The 22,334-nt window shown below is 39.4% G+C and overlaps 2 protein-coding genes across 5 annotated transcripts in view; one reads left to right on the plus strand and one right to left on the minus strand.

Annotated features, from left to right (window-relative positions):
- The window catches only part of LOC124299788 (uncharacterized), a 111,445-nt gene extending 90,150 nt beyond the window's left edge, over positions 1 to 21,295 (plus strand). For 2 of the 4 annotated variants that reach the window (XM_046753146.1, XM_046753147.1), the window contains 3 exons: positions 4,873 to 5,693; positions 17,953 to 18,089; positions 18,546 to 21,295. In XM_046753146.1, the coding sequence (XP_046609102.1) occupies positions 5,519 to 5,693; positions 17,953 to 18,089; positions 18,546 to 20,912 (2,679 nt within the window). In that variant the 5' untranslated portion in view covers positions 4,873 to 5,518 and the 3' untranslated portion in view covers positions 20,913 to 21,295. Of the gene's footprint in view, positions 1 to 4,872; positions 5,694 to 11,150; positions 11,255 to 11,866; positions 12,188 to 14,964; positions 15,138 to 17,952; positions 18,090 to 18,545 lie in introns of those variants that run through there. The other 2 variants (XM_046753148.1, XM_046753149.1) reach the window with 2 other exon arrangements.
- Positions 1 to 22,334, minus strand: part of LOC124299786 (tyrosine-protein kinase transmembrane receptor Ror) — a 127,547-nt gene that overhangs the window by 84,998 nt on the left and 20,215 nt on the right. The window lies entirely within an intron of this gene.

The following is a 22,334-nucleotide window of genomic DNA, read 5'->3' on the forward strand; positions in this document are numbered from 1 at the left end:
TTAAACTCAATTGTATACGCAGTTTACGGAGGGGGATAAGGGCCGTGGTTTGCGCTGCAGCAGGGTGTGACGTAAGCTTTTTAAAGCTCGATAAATGCCATTCGTGAAAACTAAGACGCCAGGCTAGCCAAAGAAGAGAAGAGTGTTTGTTGTGAGTGGCTATGACTGCGATCTAAAATACGTACGGTATAATGACATCGGGTAAACAGAACTCTCCGTAAAACCTAACGTTTATCCTTCTCCGTCTCATTCTTCTACAGTTTCGTTAAACTCAACTTATACCGTCAGCGTCGTTAACTTGTCAGACGTTGGTTGAATATCGATCGAACGAATAAAAGACGAAGTTTTAAATCGCGACTTTAATCAAGATCCAACGTAAAATTGGAACGAGATCGACGTAATTGTGAGGATACAAAGCTCGTTGTATTCATTAAGGAAGAATGACCAATACTTCGAATTGTTTTTGATAATCTGACTCCAACCTTTCCATTGAAACTTTACGTCGCAAAAGCTTCGAGTTGCTTCAACTTCACATCGGATCACGGTGTTGTTTCGACAAATTTTTCAAGACCAACTCGATTCGCGGCTCACTCCTCGTTACTTGTGAAATTAAAGGAACCAACGAAGCCGCGCCGAGGTTGCAAAGTTGTGTTTGGAGAGTTTGGAGGGTTCCCATCTGCCGCCACTGACCTCTTCCTTCTCTTTCCCTCTAACGCCACGTCAGATAATAATATCAGTAATGCTCCGTCATCGTAGTGTGTATAAACGGGTCTGTTTAACGTCTACTTTTACACCAACGCCAGCTCGTGCGATGTTTAAGTCACGCGCGTTTTACGCATAGGTACGTTATTATACGTAGGTAGGCAGAGGGACGTGTGTTTTCTTATGCATGTATGTAGGAAGTATGAAGGAGGAACGGAAGTCGTTCGAATTTCTCGTTTCTACTTATATATGTACCTAATCCATTCGAATGTGGTCTATGCATATAACTGCATCGCCAATTATTTGACGTTTCCATTTGCGGCCGAACAACATCGGCGATGCACTTTAAACTCACCACTTTAAAATACCCCTTCGCTGTATTATACTCGTTCTATTCTTACGGTTTCTCATCCTCTCAGGATCCTTATATCAGGAAACACAAACGATTCAAGCATCTCGTTTTTACCCTCAGTTTCAAATCCAATAATCAAAATCAGCACGAAAACTTCCGGCTTCAAAAAGCTTCTTGAATATTTTTTTAATTTTCGAATTTTTCTTCTTGATAAAAAAACATGGGGAAAAGATGTGTTTTAGAGTACCTGATTTAACGAAAAAAATTTCAACGATTTTGGAAACGTCCATTCTTCGTGTAAAGGATATTTCGGGTCGCCACACTTTATCGGAATGACGGAAAAATTTTGAAAAATTAGAGGCACCGTTTTTGGCTGAAACGAATGAAAAAATCAATTTGACATGAAAATCCGAGGAGGTGAGGCCGATGACCGGTTGATTTGACGTGGAATGCACCGTATATATTTACATGTATATTTTACCCCCTGAGATTTACTTTTCCGGAGCTTTGCAGTCCGTAGGCGTGTGTAAACCGTTAAAGATCGAAGTTCGATTGACCTTCGATTTGGTTATTATAGTGCTTGCCAATGAGTAGCTTGTCGGGCATGGGGGAAATTTAAATATAGCAAAATGATGGGAGGGGGTCGAGCTTTTGTCAAGTAAATATTATGCGGCAATCCGATCATTCCATTACACTGGTCAACAAAAAAACAAAGTTTTTTTTTTTTTTTTTTTTGAGTCTCTGAACGAATAAATTTTCTATTCTAAACATCGAATAATAACCAAAACCTTCGCTTGTTACTTGTAAAGCTTGCTTTTATCTTTTTTACGTTGATAAACAAGTCTTGAAGTTTTTCGGTTGGTAGTAGTAGTAAGAAAAAAGTATTTTTTACATTATTACGTACGTGAAAGAAATCAAAATCTTACATCTGTAATCCAGACTGAAAATTTCTGATAACGGATGTTATCGAATTCGCCCCGTGCTGATTATGACGTCACATCATTTTTCTTTCCTCGTGTCTCGATTACTCTGATTTAGTATTTGAAAAAAAAAAACTCCGTTCATCTGCCAACTGTATTATTATAGATATCCAAATGCTTGACATTATAAGTTTGATTCAAAGTGAAACTTTACATGTAACTTATAATATCAATAAATTCCGACTGAAAGTTATTATGTCACGGGTATGTATATTGTTTAGTATTATTAAAAACGAAATTCGTTAAACTACGGTAAACGGAAGAGGTTATTCCCCTTTTTCTTTGCGACGACTTGTACTTTTTTTTTGTTTTTTTTTTTTTCTTGTTAATCGATCGTCTCGTCGTTGATTAATCGCTATGCCGTCAGCTACATGTAGAAACGATCATAAATTATAACATATTTCTTGTCGAATAATGCTTTGTGAAATAAAGCTACCGCGGATCGTTCTAAATTGTTCAAGGAAATTTAAGATGTTGTTGAGTTTTAAGTAAAAAATTTTTTTTTGTCAATTTCACAGTCCCAAATTGAGTAGTTATCAAATCAAAAATGGTGAGAAAAAAATATTCTAAAATTACAATCGATCAACAATTTAAACATCGATTCTTAATTTCGTATTGTTTGTTTTCGGAAACTTCTTTCTTTCTTTTTTTTTTTTCTTTTAGAAAAATGAACGCAACTTAGGCATACATTAATTTTATAAACTCTCACAGACGATCTAGAAATAAAATTTGCAAAAAATGATTGATTTTTAACTCGACGGTTAACAAATTATCAACAAACGTAAGAAAAAAGAAAACACGCGTGAACCTAAATTTTTTCAACAATTAATCGAATCCAATCAAGATTCTTGATGATATTTTATAAAATTTACCGCGTACTTTTTGAGAGCTTTTATCACTGCGCTTTATCGTCCTTCCCGATTTGTCGAAGAATTTTATTTCTTATTCTTTCCAAGCGGTGTCCTATAATTGGTACCTGACTGATTGTAGGTATGACTAAGACGCGGCGGAAGAAGGGAATCTCAATCAAATTCTTGAATGTATAACAGTTTGTTTGATCAGCCAGCCAAGCCCATTCACCACACTAGGTCGTGACTGTAAGCCGCGTGCAGACATTATTTTATACGATATTATCTCCCGAACTGGACTATTGAAAACAAATACAAAAGACGTCTTAGCTCTCCTTCTTCGTCTCCATTTTCTTCTTCTTCTTCTGCTTCTTTTTTTTTTTTTTTTCGTCCGATAGATCTGCATAGCTAAAAATACGGCGACGACTCGAGCTTTAAACTTTTTCCACGCGTGTATGTATAAATTTATATTCTCATAGTATAACAAACTTACTGTCTCGTATACAGATCATGTGCAAACGTCTTCAAAACAATGACATAGCGAAGTAAAGAAGAAGAAGACAAAGGAGAGAAAATCATAAAATTCTTTACTCACATATTTTTTACGAGTTTATCTTTTCCTGTCCACGAGAATAGGGAAAACAAATTATTTTTCAAACACGCGGTGGGCTACAATTTTTATTGTTATACGTTGTAATTATATCGCAGGTTTGCAAATAAGAGGGTAACAATTATTATTATTATGAGAGATTGTCAGACAGACAAAAAGTTTGTGTCATTTATATAAAGTTGAATTATCGTCGTTCCTGCTTTTGGAGAATTAATATAAATTACACCTGATAATATATAGAAACGTATTTATCTGCCGAAATTTTCGGAGCGGCAAAGCTTGCACGTTAAGAGAGTGGATGTCAGGGGATTTTTCCCCTCCTACAAACGGAAATAAAATCTGATTGTGACCGAGCGTTATTAGATTTTCGTTCACGTACGCTTACAACGTGTCTGTGTGTGTGTGTGTGTGTGTGTGAATAAAATTCCTTCGAATTTTTTTGCGTTTTTCTTCTGCTTGAAAGCAGGGTTTTTATACACATACACGCGTAGATTATCTTATACGTACATTTGAATTTCAGATGATGAAAAATAGAACAAAGTACGTGGGGAATAAAAGAAAAAAATTCACCTTTGAACCAGACACGCAACTAAAGCCAGGGCTAAAGGATAAGCTTATAAAGCTCGGGTATTTTAAAATAATTTCATTATATTGAGTTATAAATGTTTTTGTTTGGGAATTGTTTTACTTTCTTTGGCAATATGTTTCGCTAAATCCGGCCGTCAAACTGTAAGATGAAATAAATTGTGTAATAATTCTTTGATGGACTTTCTACAATCTCCGTTAGGTATGTTTCTGAGAAACGTTTAATTCATGATAAAAATCTAAGACAAACCTTAAGTGGGAAAGATTATTCAAATTCATGGGGAGGGAAAAAAAGTAAAAACTGAGAAAATGAAAAATTTTACACGGTGATGAACGAATATCGAGGAGGGTGTGCTGAATTATTATACCTACCTGTAGCTTCCACGTACGATCATGCACCTGTAATTACGGGGAATATTGAAGAACGGCGTCAAGTTCCGAGATGGTTAGTTACGAGAACACGTGTGTATAGATATATTTACGTTACATGTATACATACGCATACACGAGGAACGTGTTTACTCGATGTTTGTAATTATATACAGAGGCGCGTGATCCATCCTCGCTCGATTTTCTTCGAAAACAAATTTTGTGATCGGGGAGAGTTAGAGGAGACACGTACGTGTGATAGGAAAAGCACAAGTGGAGAGCGATTAAAAGCGCAGACAACAAAGGTGAATAAGAAAAGGGTGAAGAGTTAGGCAACATGTCTACATATACGTTTAAGATCGGGAGGAAAATAAGGAAGAAGAATTTTATTGAGTCGAAATTTGATTCGTTTCGTTGTTGTTTCAGATTCTCGAGGTCGGATAAGGTAAGAAGGGGGGGAGAAAGGAGGAGGGAAAATAGGGAAAAGGAGGGAGGGAATTCAGACGTCTTAAGGAATTTCGGGAAAGACGGATGAGAGCTGGAAAATCATTCGGAACACTGCATCGGATATTCGTGATCGAAGAGCTGAACGATAAATTAAATTTGAAAAGCATCGCGTGACGCGGTGACAACTTGTCTGAAGTTATTTTCTGAAAATTATTCGATTTTTCAATATGCGTCAATGTTCGGGAATAAACGCTTCTAGAGAGAAAAATTCATTTACACGCTACTCGGTCTGAAGTAAACAAGAAGAAGAAGAAGAAGAAGAAGAAGTGTGTTTGACTTTTTAGTTTTTTTAACGCGAAAGTGAACATCGAACTATGCATTACGATATAAAAATGAATACGGTGTTTCAACGACGATGAACGTGGAAACAAGGGTTGAAAGATAAGAGAGAAATTGTTGAAATAAATCGAGTGAAAAGTTTGATTTCTTTCTTAAACACTGTGACAAGTGCGGTAGAGTGATATTGAGCAGGAAAAAAATTTTGTTTCGTTTGTTCTCAATCCGATCGAGTGACAAATTTACGCAATCTACTTGAATCAAGATTTTGCCGTATTTTGGATCAGCCATGATGGCCGGATCGGGAGTCAACCTTGGGGGCACCGCGATGCTGCGGACCCGCCGAAGAGACATCAGCATAAAACCGAATCGACGTCTCGACCGGAAGTCGTCACGCGGAATGATATACGAGAACGAGGAACTGCGCCTCAGGACGATCAACATAAACGCCGAGGTTGAACAAGGTGAGGAACGATATTTGTACTGGATTTTTGATTTTTATTAAATATTCGACAATCGCTGATCGATGAACCGATGAAATTTGGCCAAACTTATAATCAAAATCGAAAACACACTTGGACGAGTTGAATTTGGAACGAGAAACGAAGCTTGAATTCATCACTTTGAAAGAATTTTTTTATTATCTTCATAATCGGAATTTCAAAACAGTCGAGACAAAAAGATGAAAAAAAAACAAAACTGAATCAATATTCACGATAAGAATCGACTGATTTTTTGGTTTCTGGGCAAGAATTGAATTATCGAAAACTTCCTCAGAATTCCGACTTCAGAATTATAACTTGTAGTAATAAAAGGGATATCGAAGTCCAAATTCAGGGTTATGAAAATTTAGAGAAAAGCGAGTCTGTCTCAAAAGCTTGTACGATAATTTTAATCCGTTCACTTTAAAATAAAGATCTTAGCGCAAAATGCCTTTCTTTGATTAAGGAAACACTTTTTGGATAATTTTGAGATGTTTTGGACATGTTTCAATATTTTCGTTTTCCTCGCAATGTGGGAATAATTCTATAACGCAAATACCAGCAATTGATTTGTCAGCAAATTTTTACCCCTATTCCACGTACTTGACAATAATTTAATACGCAGTATGTAGGTGTCTTGATAAAATCGTAAAAAACGAAAATCAAAATTGTACTCTGTAATGTACGAAAAAGGAGTATAGGTCAAGAATTCGAATCAGCTGAGAACACGAAAATAACTTTCGTTCGTTCGAGTCCGCGAGTTTCTCGACTCTGTCAGTGAAGAAGCGCGAAATATTTTTATTTTTTTTTTTTTTTGACAGTTTGGTAAATTTGAGACGCGTTGTTGTGGCAGGCCTGTATTTTTTACTCGACGGTGTTGACGGCTTGCAGCGTTTCGTGGCGCTGCAGACTAGCCGCCTCGGTTATAAACTACAAATAGAAAAGCCCCTCGCCTAGCTTTTGGACTAGCTGGCGAGTCGCCGATGGTCAGCCGAGCCCAGCGCCAGCTGCTCGCCAGAGATTGAAAACTATTTTGGTAAAAACGGCGACGCTTTCCGCAACGGTTGTTTCCCGCCAGTCCGAGTTTCGCAGCTGTCGTAAAATTCCGTGTGCGCGGATCTGCGAATTCCCTGATTCGATTTTTCAATTTTTGTCACTTTTCTTTTCCCCATTTTTCCTCTCCTCGTGAAAAAAGGAAAAGAAAAAAAGAAAAAAAAACAGAGTTCCGGGTTGAATTTTTTACTCCTCTCAATTCTTTCCCGACACATTTTTATACCGATGAAAGTTACGCTAGGCCGGAGATATAATTGCGCCGATGGTGCTGCCGTTGTTTCCGCTGTTCTCCGCACCGCGAGAGGGACGATGGATAATTTAGAATTATTCAGAGAGCTGTGAGAAATTCGGACACCACCCACCGCGGCAGTGTCTTAAAGTGCAGAGCGCTAATTGAGTCTGGTTAATTAGCAATTATCCTTGCGAAGGAGAGTTTTACTCTTCAACTTTCTCTCTCTTTGTCTCGAGAGAGAGCTTTCGACACCGCTGTTAAAGAAAGGTGAGGGGAGGAGATGAGAGGATATCGGTTTACTGGCGACTGAGAACGTTGCAACAATCTTTGATTAAAATTTCATCAAGAGGCACATTGAGATGGTAAGATAAGAGAATTATACATTGTTTCAAAGGAAAGTAGAAGCGGAAGAAGATTCTATAATTCTTGATCAAGTGTCAAATGGAATCTATAGTGATCTGGGATAATTTTTTATCAAACTAGAAGTTTAGTTTCTCCGAGAGAAAAAAAAATTTTCACTACCTATTCCTACTGTGTACATTATCCTTCGGATTGATAAATTAAAATTATAACCAGTTGTTCGAATCGTATCGTTCTTCTCGATTCGTTATGATTGACGAGGATAATAAACACCGTTTTGAATCACCTATCATATATTAGCTGACTGATCATAAAATTTATAACAGACTGAATTATTGATGGACTAAGAATTCGATTTGTTTTAGTTTCTAAATTAAAACTCATCTCTAGTTTTATTTATTTTTCACCGAATCACACAGAGCAGCGATACAAATTTCGATACAAGAATTATTTTCAGCACTTTCAAAGTTAACTTTTTTTTAACTAAAAAATCTCGGATCAGCCTGCAATTGATAAATTGACGTAACGTATTTTATATACTACATATAATATCTTTCTACCGCGCATTCTCAACTTCGTGGCAAAAGGCGGTCGTGTTTAAAATATCTTAGAACACGCGGTCGGTGTTTTCCTCTTTAATAATAAAGCAGGCTGGCTGGCAGCTTCACGCGTTCGTGCCTATTCTTATATCAAACAATATGACGTCTTATACCACACTACGCGATGGTCCAGCTCTCAAAATCTTCAACTATTTCTCGGGTTCATACAATCGATCAAAACATATAACCGTCAATTCGGATCCAGCAGAGCTCAGAAAACAAGTGATAGCACAACTTTTTCTCCTCATAAATCTCCTCGATACGATTCACCTCGTTACAAGTCCGCTCGATATATTTCCACTCGTTATAATTCCGCTTGACATATTTGCACTCGTTATGAGTCCGCTCGATATGTTTCCGCTCGTTATAAATCCATTCGATATAAATCCACTCGCTGTAAGTCCGCTCGTTACGAGACCACTCAGTATATTTCCATTCGATATAAATCCGCTCGTTATAAGTCCGCTCGATATATTTCCGCTCAGTATAATTCCACTCGTTACAAGGAATCTTTCCCATTGAAATTGATTGAAATAATTTTTTCCATCCGCAAAAATTTATCCGTTTCGCATCACAAATCTCAGAAACGTGTATAACAGGTGCCCAAGACCATCCGGGTGTACAAACACGTGCAATTCGGCTATTCCAAGTTCTTTACAATCGCAGATCGGCGGTCGAGGTCAAACAGCGAGTGCGGAATAGCCAGTTTTCTAATGCCAGAGTTAGGTACACAACGGACTCCAGTATCGCGTCTCGCGCATCAAGGTATCCATTATCCAACAATATAAGCGGAGGGTCTGTTGCAGGCTGCAGCACGCTGCATATGGTTTGTGTAAACGAATAGAGAGTAGTAGCCCGCCGGTATAACGGTAATCACAATAACAGATTTACCCCGGAGTTGATCTCACGGATACTTGTAACACACTCGCGATGGAAACGTTTGCCTGTCCGCGCAGCAACCTGCGGCAACCGCATCCCAGAGTTCATATCCCATTTCGTCGTCGGTGCAGCATCGCTGTGTTCTCCTCCACCACAGCCTTGAATTTCGATTACGCTATTTCAAAACAAACGCGGCTCTGCAATTTTCCAGAATTGGCAATGGTTATATGAACTTCCGGTTTAACGCCTATCATCGAACTGTTTGTTTTTATACATATATATTGTGCTTGCATCGGGTTAGAAATCACTGCAATTGCGGCACGATTTTATATAACACGTGATGTAACCGCTGTAGCATAATTTTATGTGAAACAAATATATGAGAAAATTAACCGGCATTTTCCTGCTTACCCATTAAATTCCACGTGTTGTTACATGTCTATTTTTTTTTCTTTTTTTCTTCACCATTCTTCATAGCAGCGTGAATCCTTTGTACATGTATATATAATATACTTATATATATATATATATATATATATATATATATATATATATATATATATATATATATATACACCTGTCCCAGGCAACGTGTTGTATGTACCATACGTGTAAGCGCGTATACCAACCTGAAACAGAGTAGAAACGAGGGAAACGTGTTGAAATATCAATTGTATAAATAAACGGTGAAAAGACTTGAAAAGTGAGAAGGAAAGAAATGAACAAGACGAGTGAAAAAAAACAAAAAAAAAAAAAAAAAGTGGAGAGAGGATTCGCGGTGAAACAGTTTGATCCTTTGAAGTTTTCCTTCGTTTATTTTCCCACTACGCATAGAATCTGCTTCTGCCACCTAAAACGAAAGTTTAATACAATCCTAATCGCGGAAAGGATTTCCATTTTTTTCTTATTCTTCTTCGATACTTTTTCTTGTAATATAAAATTTATCACCTCGGTTTTAATTTTAATTAATCTTCTCATCCTTCACCTTCTAATTATGATCGTTTCTCATTTAAAAATTTTTTTTTTTTTGTTTTTCTTGTTTCTCTTCTTCTCCAAGTCTCATTTTCGCTCATCTCCCCCCCACCGTTTTATTTTTCTTCAACTTCCGCCCGATCGGATCAGGGAATTATTCTTCCGCAGCTGCCACCCAGCGAGTTCCGTAACTCGAAACTTATTCGAGAATCACCCCTTGCCCCTTATTCTCCCCTACTCTTGTAATTTTTCTTCGACGTTAATTACTCCCGACAACGAGATATTAATGATCAGCTTGCTTTTCGTTTTTGTACCTATGTACCTCCTGTAAATAATATGTATGTACGTACGTACATACTCATTTACATACTCACTGAGATATGTATCCAACCATATTTTTCGGGCGAACCGTACGACAAAAAGATCGTGAATCAATGTCGGCTTGTTTTACAACATCTTTGTAGCCTCTTATATGTACATTTTACATATATCGAAGTTACATTCACGCATCGTATTAGCGTACGTGTATGACATTTTTAGTTTTACACGTGACAGTTTATTATAACTCATTTTACGAACTTTGATTTTTCTAAACTCTTTTTTTATACGTAGGTAATAACAATAATTTCACACAATGTTCTCCGGGGTTTCGAGTACCCTGATAAATTCTTGATTCAGATTCAAAGATCGTTTTATTTTCACAGATATTTATATAATATCTTCAAGATTTAGGGTTTGTATAAACACGTTACAATGAACGGTGATGTTGAAAACGAGAAATTGAAAATGAATTTAAGACAGTAAAATTGGGTAGAAATTATTAAATTTAAGAATTCAGATTTCATTCTGCCGGACGAATATTATATCTTTGCCGATTAACAATGGCTGATTCCTGATCGTTCGTAAATTTTAACCATTGCTTTTGTTTGTTACAACAACTGCGATGTTTCGATGTAATTGTTCGACTGTACTGGAATTTTTCGATGAAAATTGCAGATAGAGAAAAACGTTCTTCGTTTAAAAAGAACCGCTGAGTGAAAAATGTCATGCATTAAAAGCGCGTGCAGAGAGATGAAATCGTTTGCGAAACAGAGTATAGGTGGTGGTGGTGGTGGTGGTGGTGGTGTAGATATAGTGAAACTACAAAAGATTTAAATAGTTGCGGGTTGGCGGATCGACGAGGACGAGGAGGAGTGAGTAAGGAAACCGTGTTGGAACGTTGATCGAGGAGAGAAGCGAACAGAAGAGAAGAGAAGAGAAGAGAAGAGAAGAGAAGAGAAGTTAAGTGAAGCTCTGCTCTGCTCTGCTGGTCCAAAGCCGACGTGGTTAGTAGTGTTGCCGTCATGACCAGCCTCGGACACACCTAAGCTTTTTTCTTGAACCCACATGTGTGCTTGATCGAATGACGACGATGCCTGATTCCGAAGTCGATCGTTGATTAGAAGGAGGTTCGTCAATCGGTGATCGATGTACTTTTTCGCCAACACGCGTTACAACTTCGTTATTCGGCTCTTTTGTACGCGTATTAAAAATTTGATTTGCAAACGAGTGACGATCATTTTATTTATAAATCATAAACAAGAGTTCGGATGACGATTTGATTTTTCGTTTTAAAACAACTTTCGATTTCACTCTGTGAGTATTCAGTTTACTCGAAAAAAGAAGAAAAAATTATTCTCGAGAAATTAGATGAAACACTTTCTTTTTTATCATCGCGCTGCTGCTCACTTTTGGAAAATACATCTATGATACCGTATTTGCGAAAAATTATTGCTTTCCAAACACGATGTGAACCGTCATAAAGTGAAGATCTAAACTCATGTTTACAATTTTTCGTGTTTGTATAATTTATTTTTTTTTTTTTTTTTTCATCATGATTGCAATCATTTGACGAGAACAAAGAAAAGTTGACAAAAAGTATAGATTCTGAAACGACGAAACTGCTTAAATCGATGCATTCACCGCTTTGTCTTTGTCTCGTATTATACTTTTCACCGATTCCGTACCAGACGCGATGAAATACCCGAAAATTTTTACTAACTGTGATTTTTCTCGTGCAGTGATGGTGATAGTGATGGTTTGATCGTTAATCTTCGTTACATAACACGAGCCTGTTTTTGTTCTAAATCTCGGGCGAAACATTCGATCACGATTAACATCTGCCAAAAATTAGATGAGCTGGATCTTTGTGATTTAAAGCTCTTTGTCTTCCCGATATATTCGTCATTCGGACATCCCTTGAACCGTCGATCTTCCATGGAAAGTCAATGTGCGACGGATATTTCGTTACTTCACTTAAGTGTACTCGAGCCATCGTTGAAGAGGCATGGGCACCATGCACAGGAGGCAGCGTGGCACGAGCAAAGGAAAGAGCAGAGAAAGTAGGTCTTTTTACGAGCCGAGAGTTCGTGAGACGAGAAAAAAAAACAAAAAAAAAAAACACTATTTTCACAATTATTCGATGAAACGAATTTTTACATTTTTTCTTGCAAAGAGTCGCGTGTGCTTGAGGGTGTAAATCATACGATGAAAGAGAGTGAAAACTTGAAGGGAGAGAAAGAAGCGAAGAGTTGCGATCAAAATTGTGATTAAAATTTAAAACTAACGTATTCGCGGCGGGCGCGGAACGTAAGTTTGGACGAGGGGATGGAGAGAAGTAATTAACTCTCTCTCTCCCTCTTCATGTTATATTATTAAATAAAGGAAAAACTTGGAGAGGGGGAAAAATGTTTTTGTTTCCATAGGCAAGATTTTTTACATCTCATATATTTTACCAAGTTGCCTTAACTAGTTTGTTTGCTTTTTTCTTTTTTTTCGTTAATATTGATTTTCACACATTTATTAAGAATTATACATATAAATTAGGTTGGTCCTTAAAAAGGTGACTTTTCAATGTCAACTTACCGAATCCTGAAATTTGCTTCAAGTAATTCAAAAATAATTCCATCAGTTTTTCAGATTTTTATCTTCACCGTGTCGCCAGAGGGCTTTATTTCTCCATTTAACCCTTTAATCCAATGTGGCAATATCAAGTGACTTTTGGAATGCTTGTCCGCGATATTGGATTCGCTTTTTGAATTTCGAAATTTCGAGTTCAGATTCGTAATGGGAGTTCCAAGGAATTATGGAATTATTTTTGCATTACTTCAACTCGATTTCGGGGGCCAGACAGTCGAAATTCAAAAATTATTTTCCTAACGACCACCCTCATATTATATACATAGAAATTATAAAAAAAAAAAAAACAGCAAAAATCATTTAACTCCAGTCCAAACCAATTATGTTTTCATTTATATTTTCATTGGATGTACTTTTTTTCAAACAATTCGGTTTGAAGAAAAACCATACTGAACAAAATTGGAGTGAAGAGAAATGGTGTTGTTTTTTTTATTTGTTTCTTTTTCTTTACATAGGCGGCCTTGAAACGGTCACGTGGATAGTTTTAATCGGTCGTAGAATTCGGTACGTGATTTTCGTCGATCGGAACGTACACGTTCATCATAGTTTATAATTTTCTTTTTTTCCCGGTGTTTTTTTTTTTTCTTCTTCTCTCGTGTTTATTATTTCGTTTTGATAGTTACAGATCAAGACGCATCTTTGTGCTAAACATCGATGTTGAAAAGCGATACTGTTCAACGGTCGGTTGTGTCTAAAAACGCCTCGTCCTCCCCTCAGCGGCAATGATATTTTTGTACTCGCAAATCTGTGTACGTGCAATATCGTGATTCGGGTTACACCGGAATACGTCGCGTCGAGAGAGATAATAAAAACAATAACAATAATAAAAATATTGTATACCCTATTCTCGTTGCACAAATTTCTCTTACATTCGGGAGGACGAGAAAAAAAAATAAAATAAAATAAAAAACAGAATCTTACAGACATCAACAACTCGATCTCTTTTTAATTTGTTCGTCGTTTTATTGTTCGACGATAAAAATTTTGACGTCTTCGTACCGAAATGTATACAACTATATGTATAATAGATACGCATGGTAGTGGTTATATATGTATGTACGTATACACATTCACGTATATGTATAATTCTGATAGTGATTCACGTCGTTTGTTCTGGGATTGTCTATTATAGTTGTCTTCATTACGACGATATAAATTCCACCCTATATGTATATGCATATTATACCATATCGATATTCTCAAGGCTTCTAGAAACACGTTTTATCCATACGGAGTGAGTAGCTATAACTGTAGAATCGTTTTTACGCGCATGCGTTAAAATTAGAGAGCAATAGCGTCGTTTTTTCAGGTTGGCCAATCGTCATAAGTTCAGATGACAGTCCGCCGCCATGCATGTAACCTCAAAAATGTTGGTCATCCTGACGGAACAAATGCATGTTTGCTCTAGAATTTTAGCGCATGCGCGTTAGACGATTCTTTTCTCAGCTAATCACTCTACACGTATACATGTATTTATTATCATTATTATATACGTATGTAGGTACATCATTTCAGTCGGCTTTGTTATTTCCTAGTTCACGTATATATATATATATATATATATATATATATATATATATATATATATATATATGGAAAATGGAAAAAAAAAGAAAAGAATAACGAAGCAAAGATTGGAACGAAAATAAATCTATAAACTATCGAAGAAGAGAAATAAAAATAATATTACCAAGAGGATATAATACTGTTTTAACATTGTATGTGTCTGCAGGGAAAAATTATAATAAGACGTGATTCTGAGAGAAGCCCACTCGAGAGAGGCAAATTCATTTGCCTGTATACCATCTTTGTTTCGTTCTCTTCCTCTCCTCTATATTTTCTCTCATTCTCTCTCACTTTCTATTTTTCGCTCTCAACGCGAATAGGTATCAAAAGCTTCGGCGGGGGAGGGATAAATAGCCGTGCGTGGTTAGAGTTTCAAGATGCAACGAGCATCTTGCGCGATTCTCTGATGCTGCAGTGGCTGGAAAGATGAAAATAGTTAGGCTCGCACAAGCGTTTTAAAGACGCCTCGGACTTCGTACGAGCGACATACAATTAAGATTCGCTCACTCGCGAAGGTTTAAGTCTCAAAAATTCTTACTTAGAAGAGCGCAGATTCTCGCTGTAGTTTTTTTTTTTGTTGTACCCGGATACACTTGTAACCTTCGGCTATACATTCTCGCCGATTTATCACCCTGTTTTCTTCATATTTATATCCGCGTCGTCATCTTTGCTTCTCGCTCTAATTATATTCTCATTGTTCACGGAACTTTAGTTCACGACCGATCAACTTCTGACACAGTGGCCTGATCTTGTAGTCTCCAGCTTTCCGCAATATTATAATATTGTAATACGTTATGCAGACGGAACGTGAGTTTTAAATTCACTAATATGCTTTTACCTCATTATTTTTTAAGACAAAATATGTGTGTACAGTTTAATTACGTATTAATGTATATTATACATGTAATAACCGTACACAGTTTTAAAAGTTTGTTTTTTATTTCTGGCAATACGTACTATCCAGAATAAATTAATAACAAAACATATTAACAAAGTATCTGCATTAAGTTAACGACAGGTGGCATTTTTGATTGGGAAAGAGTTAGGATAAAAATTTAAAGACACAAAAAATTAATATCGTCAAGGAATCCGAGCTTAAATTACTCTCAATTTTGTTTTATCGTTTAATTTTAGTTTTTTTTTTTTTTTATTCCAAAGAATACTAAGAAAAATAGGAAAACCTTATTCTTTTGACAGAATTGATATTCCAAAGTTGAACATCTCGTCATCTGCAGGTATATAACATGATAAAAGAAGATGTGTTACTCGGTCGGAATCTGGACAGCTACAGATAATAGTTGGTTTCAGGCCAAAGAAAACTTTGCACAGGTGTATATATGTATATAAAACTATATATCCTATATTTATATATGTACATACATACACACGTCAAGCAGAATTGATGGACGCTTCCGCGGTGAGAGAATCTCCTCATCACATTAGTCACAATTCTTTATGCATAACAGCGGTTTTGTAACAATTCTGAATGTCTCGGAAATGGACAAAGAAGAATAAAAAAAGAAACAGAACTTTCTAAAATTGGAAACGAAGACAAAGGAGATGTACAGATATTTGTAGATGGATTTTCATTTCAAATTATTTTACGGTTTCTAGCTACCTGCAAATTGTACACATTGCTAATCATACGAGGGCGTTTTGTTTGTTTCGTGCATTGAAAAATTGCATGTATTTTATAATCTTTTAAGACTGTGCTTAGTTTTGTGTTTCAACTTTCCGAGTCTTTGTCGCAGTCCGTCGTTGATATAAAACGTAACAGGTTAACTGTTTAACAACAAAAATAAAAAAAAAATAAAAGTCTATTTCGAACGTGTAAACTTAAAATACGATGTAAGTATACAAAAAGTTGACCCTGAGTTGCGAATTATGTGTTAGATATCTGCTAAATGACATCAGAGGACAAAATCTACGAGTTTACTTAGCTTAAATAACGTTCGGTATTATAATGCGTACAATTTGTAAATGTGAAATGCGAGTGTGAGCTTGACAGCTTATATACGTTACATATTTTTCTTGACAAGAAAAAAAAAATCAACGAAACAAATTGAATCACCTTCAATGCACGATGATTGAAAATAATTTATTGATACGAAGCGAATGGCAATCACACGGTTTTTCAAAATTTACTTTATTCCGAGAAACGATTGTAGCGACACGATTTGTGAGAGGAGAAAAAAAAATAAATAAAAATGTAAAAGGAAATTATTCAGATGCGTATTCGTTGAAAGTTGGAGGGGCTTAGAATTCTTGACTAACGGAGGGGAGAGAAAATTCATGAAAAAAAGTTTGAGTGTTAAATCATCGGATCAACGGAGCTTGCAGAGACCAGCAACTTTTACGTGGGTATAGGTTATACGTTGACTCTACACATACATGCGTATGTGAGATTTAAATAAATTAATTTCGTCGACAATATCGCTGTTTCTCTTTATCTCTCTCTCACACACACACACACACACACACACGCAAGCACTTTAAAACGGGCCTATAAATCGGGATTATATTATACGTGAGCGTTATGAGTGTATGTGGCGCTTTTAAGATTAAACGAATCGCGTACTAAATCCGATTCCCTATCCAAATGAAATATAAAAAATATTACAAGATAAAAGAATCACGAATTTTTTTGTTTTTTTTTGTTTCAATTGATTTCCACTCATCTGTTTTCAGAGAAGGTATGATAAATATTTTTTTCTTTTTTTTTTTTTTGATGATATTGACCGTAATCAGCGCGATTTTTCCGTATCGTATATCGAACAAGTTTTTTCCAACACCGTTCTGCGATTCGTCGCTGTAAGTACCTCCGATATTTGAGCAAGTTGGCCAGATAAAAAAGTCTTTTATCCGATCTTGGAGATAGAGGTATAAGTCGATTTGGTCTTTTCCAACTTTCAGCAAGCCTGAATTGGGCGATCGAAATTTTCCAAATCCCTTCTTACAATTTTTCCAATTCCCTTTGGGAGGTAAAATTGGAAGCTCGGTATCTCGCTTCTCGCGAATCATTTTCTCTCAAAAACACAGACACACACGCGTACAAACGTTTCATACAACAAGGTAGGAAATAAGATATCGACGGGGTGTAGATTTCCGTCCATTCTCCAGGTCAAGCTCTTAGGTATTGTTCGTTGGAACAGATCGAGTTTCCGGTCAAGCGGACAAATTCTTTTTGTCATCATCTCGATTCGTCGTTCGTAAACTTTTCGTCTACTCTTGTCTTGTCTCGTTCTCATCCGGGAGACACGCGTCTAATTCCGGTCTGCTAAGTAATTGAACCTCACCGCTGCTTCGCGGCGATACGTCACTTCCGCGTGAACAAACCTCGTGCCTTGGAGAAAATGATAGGGTTAAATGAAACCTGAGAAAGTAAACTTCCCCTCGCCCTCGAGAAACCATCGATCTTTCTCCTCTTCGTTTGCCGCTCACTGCGTTGACCGAAAGCCGGAAGGATCAGAAATAAGTCCTGTCCCGCAGTACCTTGTCGTCCAGAATTTAATACAAGCGTGTGGCTGGACTTTCCATTATCTTTTCCCTTTCCGTTTCCTCTCTTAAATCTCATCGTGGCAAGGTTGAACAACCGAAATTACTGCGAATATTTCTGTTCCAGGTCAAAACGACATAAAGAAACTCAGGAGGGAGAACGAGCAGCTAAGGAGGGAAATCTGGAGTCTACGAGATGAATACGACAAGCTTGAGGAACTCGTCAAGTCGCAGAGCGCCCATGGAAGCAGCGATGAACTCGAAGTAAGGATTCGTTCGCTAATTTATTAAACGCCGTTTACTACTTCTCCGAAATTGAAGCGGGATTTCATTCTCCTCGGACTTAACGGGGCGATATATTTTTTCCTGCCGTGTACGTTTGTTCTGATCTCTTCGTCACGTTAATTGCCAATAAAAGGGCTCTCGCTTCAGAAATTAGAGCGAACTGCTGAACGGCTCCGGAATAGCGACCCTGTCGACCTTTCGTTCCTTGACCCTGCGGGTAATTGATTAACCAAGCCGTTCCTGCAGAGGGAATTTTTTGAAAACGTGTGTGCAAGAAAAGTGGAAGCAACGAACGGAACTAGCTGTAATCGTTCAAGGAATAGCGCAACGCAGTACGATTGTAATATAAAACGATCAGTGGTCACGTTTTCTTGACTGGACTTGGCCGTTTCGACGTTATTTTCGTTTCCTCACGGATGGTTTTCCATTTCTTAGGGTCGCTCCGGGGAAGATGACAACCCGGATGATTCGTACGCGGAGTATTCTGGGGATGAGAACGTAGCTGACGAGGAGGAAGAGGAGGAGGAAGTGGAGGAGGAGGACGAAGAGGAGGTGACGACGAATAACGGTAAGAGCCACGAGGAGCGCCTAGACAACGCCGAGAACCAGAAGATATCAGCATCGGAGAAGATGAACTCCGGTTCGTTGCACCGTCTCCACGTCGAGTTCGACGATTTATCGATAGTCGACGAGGAGGAGGAGCTCAAGAAGGACAAAGACAAGAAGGAACCGACGGTCGCATCGACTGACGAGGGTCAAGCCACGCGGGAATCCGAGGTCCAGAAGACACCGAGTGACCAGTCGCAAGACGGAGCCTTTCGTTACTTCCCGTCGACCTTCGACCTGCAGCTCGGAACGCTGACCGCGGCCGAACGGCAGTACTTTAACGACTGTCCTTTCGTTTTTCCAAATACAAGCGACCCAAACTACCCGAAAATGGTAATGTCACCGCGACCCACGATGTACAACGGGCACCTAACCCCGTTACCGAACCTTGACACCCCTGGTATCGGACACGTCGACTCGATATTTGGCCCGACAGTCCAAACTCAGGAATCCTCGGTGATTCCGAGTCTTCCCCAGCGGCGGAACATCCGGTTCAAGCAGCCCGTGCGCCTTTTTAAGGACCCCTTTTGCAAGAACCCGAGCTCAGGGACCAGTCCGAACTCCTGCGAGTCGGTCGGTCAGAATGGATGGGACTTCGGAGTGAGGCTCAGGGACCAGGTCACTGAGTCTTCTGCGCCGCCGAGTTCCGCCGATAAGCCGAAGCACTTCTTCGCCCCCCTGCCGTCCAAGATGAGGACTCAGCGAAGCCCCGAACCTACCACGACCACCGGCACCAGCTCCAGCAGTGATAAGACGAGCTCGACCGTGGTATCGCGGAACCATGTGATCGGCAAAGGTACCGCTGACGTCTACGTCAGCGGAGGATATCCGCTGGGTGGCGACAGAGAAGGGCAGCCGGGTGCCTTCGTGACCTCGGAGGACCTGCTTATCGAGGGGGCCGGTAATACCGCGTGCAAACAGGGCTCCGGCAATCCGTTGGTGAAGTCACTGTCCTGCCAGGACTTGTCGAGCGATCCCCAGAGTCTGCCGTTCGCTGAGAAACTGAAGATGTTCAACGCGGAGAACCTTGTTGCGAAGAGCGACAACACGCTGGACTCTATATCCAACACCCCCAGGCCGTACAAGAGCCAACTTAATGTCACCTTGAAGCTGCCCAAACCCAGGGTTCCCTCGAGTCCCGACACCCCCGAGATACCCCGACTACCAACCATCAACTACAGGCTCTTCAACAACCCCTTTCTTCAAAGCTTCGAACAGGAATGTAAAAACTACAAGAATTACGCTCCCGTCGAGTCCCCCATAACGCGGCCTCTGTCGGTCCAGGTTAGCGAGGCGGTGCCGCCGTGCAATCCGGTGAACGGATACTCGAGAGGACAGAACCAGCTCGAGAGTGACTCGCGGATGCTGTTGATGGCCGCGAATCAGTTCCGGAATCTGGAATCGGATGCCAATACTGGTGTCCAGTCCACACCACGACTTCCACCGCTTGGGTTCGAGGTGACATCTTTCGAGGGACCGAATCCTCAGAGTCAGCGTCTTTATCACGGGCCGATTGTCTTCCCGGGTGGGATTTCGGGGGCACCAATGGTACCCAGGATGGTCTACGACGGTGCGAACCGGGTTCCGGCCCAGACGCAGACATCGATAGACGGCGATTCTCACGTCGACGAAACGCAGGATAATCAGACCCCCGGTTCGCCGGTTACGTTGAGGAGGAAACGGACCCTCAGGAAGGAGCGATCGGGGTCGATAAAGGATAAGCGACCGCTATCGCCGGCCGCTCAACGCCGCAAGGATCGCCTAAGGAAGCAGAGCAGTGTTACGTCCAGCACAGATCCGCCACCCGAATCTCCCGCCAAGACTTCGCTCAAGTCGCGAAAGCTCAGCGTTACCACGACCTCGGAGCCCGTTGACAAGAACGAGAGTCGATCCTCTTCATCCGGTCAGGATTCGCCCAAGAAGGCCGAACAACGACGCAGGGTCTCCTTGTATTTCAACGCCAAAAAGAGGCCCTCCATCGTTACCACCAGGACCGACCGAAGATCCAGCGTTGAGAGTTCCAGGGAGGGCAGGTTCTCCCTTAGACGCGAAGCGCTCGACGCTACCACGACCAACTCTGAACGGGAGAGAACGAACTCCGTTAGTAGCAGGGACACCGTGTCCAAGGGCAGGAAACTCAGTACCGGAAGTGACAAGGTTCCTTGGTGCGCTTGCTGGGGAAACGGATGTGTTTGATACTGATCAGTTTAAGCTCGTAACTATAAACTTGTGCCGCTGACTTGTCAAGTTGGTTGAGTTCACGCGCGAATTCAGTTAGGATCGTGGACTTGCAGACGTCAGGTTGAATTATTCTACACTCGGAAATCGAACACTCACAGTTTGCGTGGATTTCCGTTATCGTCTAAGAACTGTACCACGAATAGAGATCAAGTGTTTATTGTATTCGAGTATCGAAAGATGGACTCTTCAAAAACCGCAAAGTGTCGATACCGATTGAAGTAGACCTATTCGTAATTACACAGTCCGTCGGGAGATAATCCTAAAAATTCATCCAATGTCCCGAAAGGAAAAAAAACACCAGAGAAATGAACAATTTACTACTAGACTAGGTTATACATTATATAGGGTATAGGCATTCCACCTAACGAAATGATCGAATATACATGTATAAACGCAACCGCTGACGTCGAAAATTGTATCGTATAAAAAAGAGGAGAAAAAAATTAGAACTCAAGGTAATGAGAGAAATCGGAAACCGTCGTAAGAGTAACGCAATTATCCCGGGTGTCTTCCCGCCTTTATTACGAGGTAACGCATTATAATACATACCTTATACCCACCTAAGATACGTGACAAGGTAGAGACGTCGTTAGGTTGTTGCATCAGCTAACGTTACGATAGTTATACCTGCGTAACATGCACGCGCGGACTGTTCCGCACGTCCCAGGAACGTCGCAATCAAAATGTAAATTTAACCCGACAGACGGGGCAGCCTTGCAGACCCCTTCCCATAGGGGCGAAAGTACACCACGCCGTGACGGTAGGTACAGGTTCAACTTTGCGGTGCAGTTAGCGATTAGGTAGAGAACTAATTTACTAGATGGCTGACATCCCTGCCTCCCTGTATTATTCCGCCCTTTGTCCGCGTCTACGTAGGTACGCGGCTTTGTCGCAGCAACAACAATGATGATAATGTTCGTAATAATAATGATTGTTATTATTATTATAATAATAAATATTTTATATCATTCGTTCTAATAAAACGTTTTCTCCGGTATTTTTACTACTAGGTATACGTGCCACGAAAATATTGTGTACTTTTTAAGGAGTTTCGAAACTTTTTGTAACATATTTACGTACGTACGTACGTACGCTTGAAATAACACGGGTCTGCATCGTCGTAAGGTAAAAAGGGAAAAAGTGAAGAGAAGAAAAAAAAAAAAATTATTCTCAAATATTTGACGAAAGTTTCTGTATTTGATCGCGAGTTTCGGTGTTTCTTTTTTTTTTTCCTTGCTTTATTTACAGTTCTTTCGCAATGTTACCGAACTATCAAGTTATCCGTGGGTGCGTGTAATCGATCATTTATGTGTTCAGGTAAATGCGCACCTACGCTTCTAACAAATCACGACCAAGAAAACGCTAATTACTGTAACA

Source organism: Neodiprion virginianus, chromosome 3, assembly GCF_021901495.1.
Source record: "Neodiprion virginianus isolate iyNeoVirg1 chromosome 3, iyNeoVirg1.1, whole genome shotgun sequence".
Taxonomy (NCBI): Eukaryota; Metazoa; Arthropoda; class Insecta; order Hymenoptera; family Diprionidae; genus Neodiprion; species Neodiprion virginianus.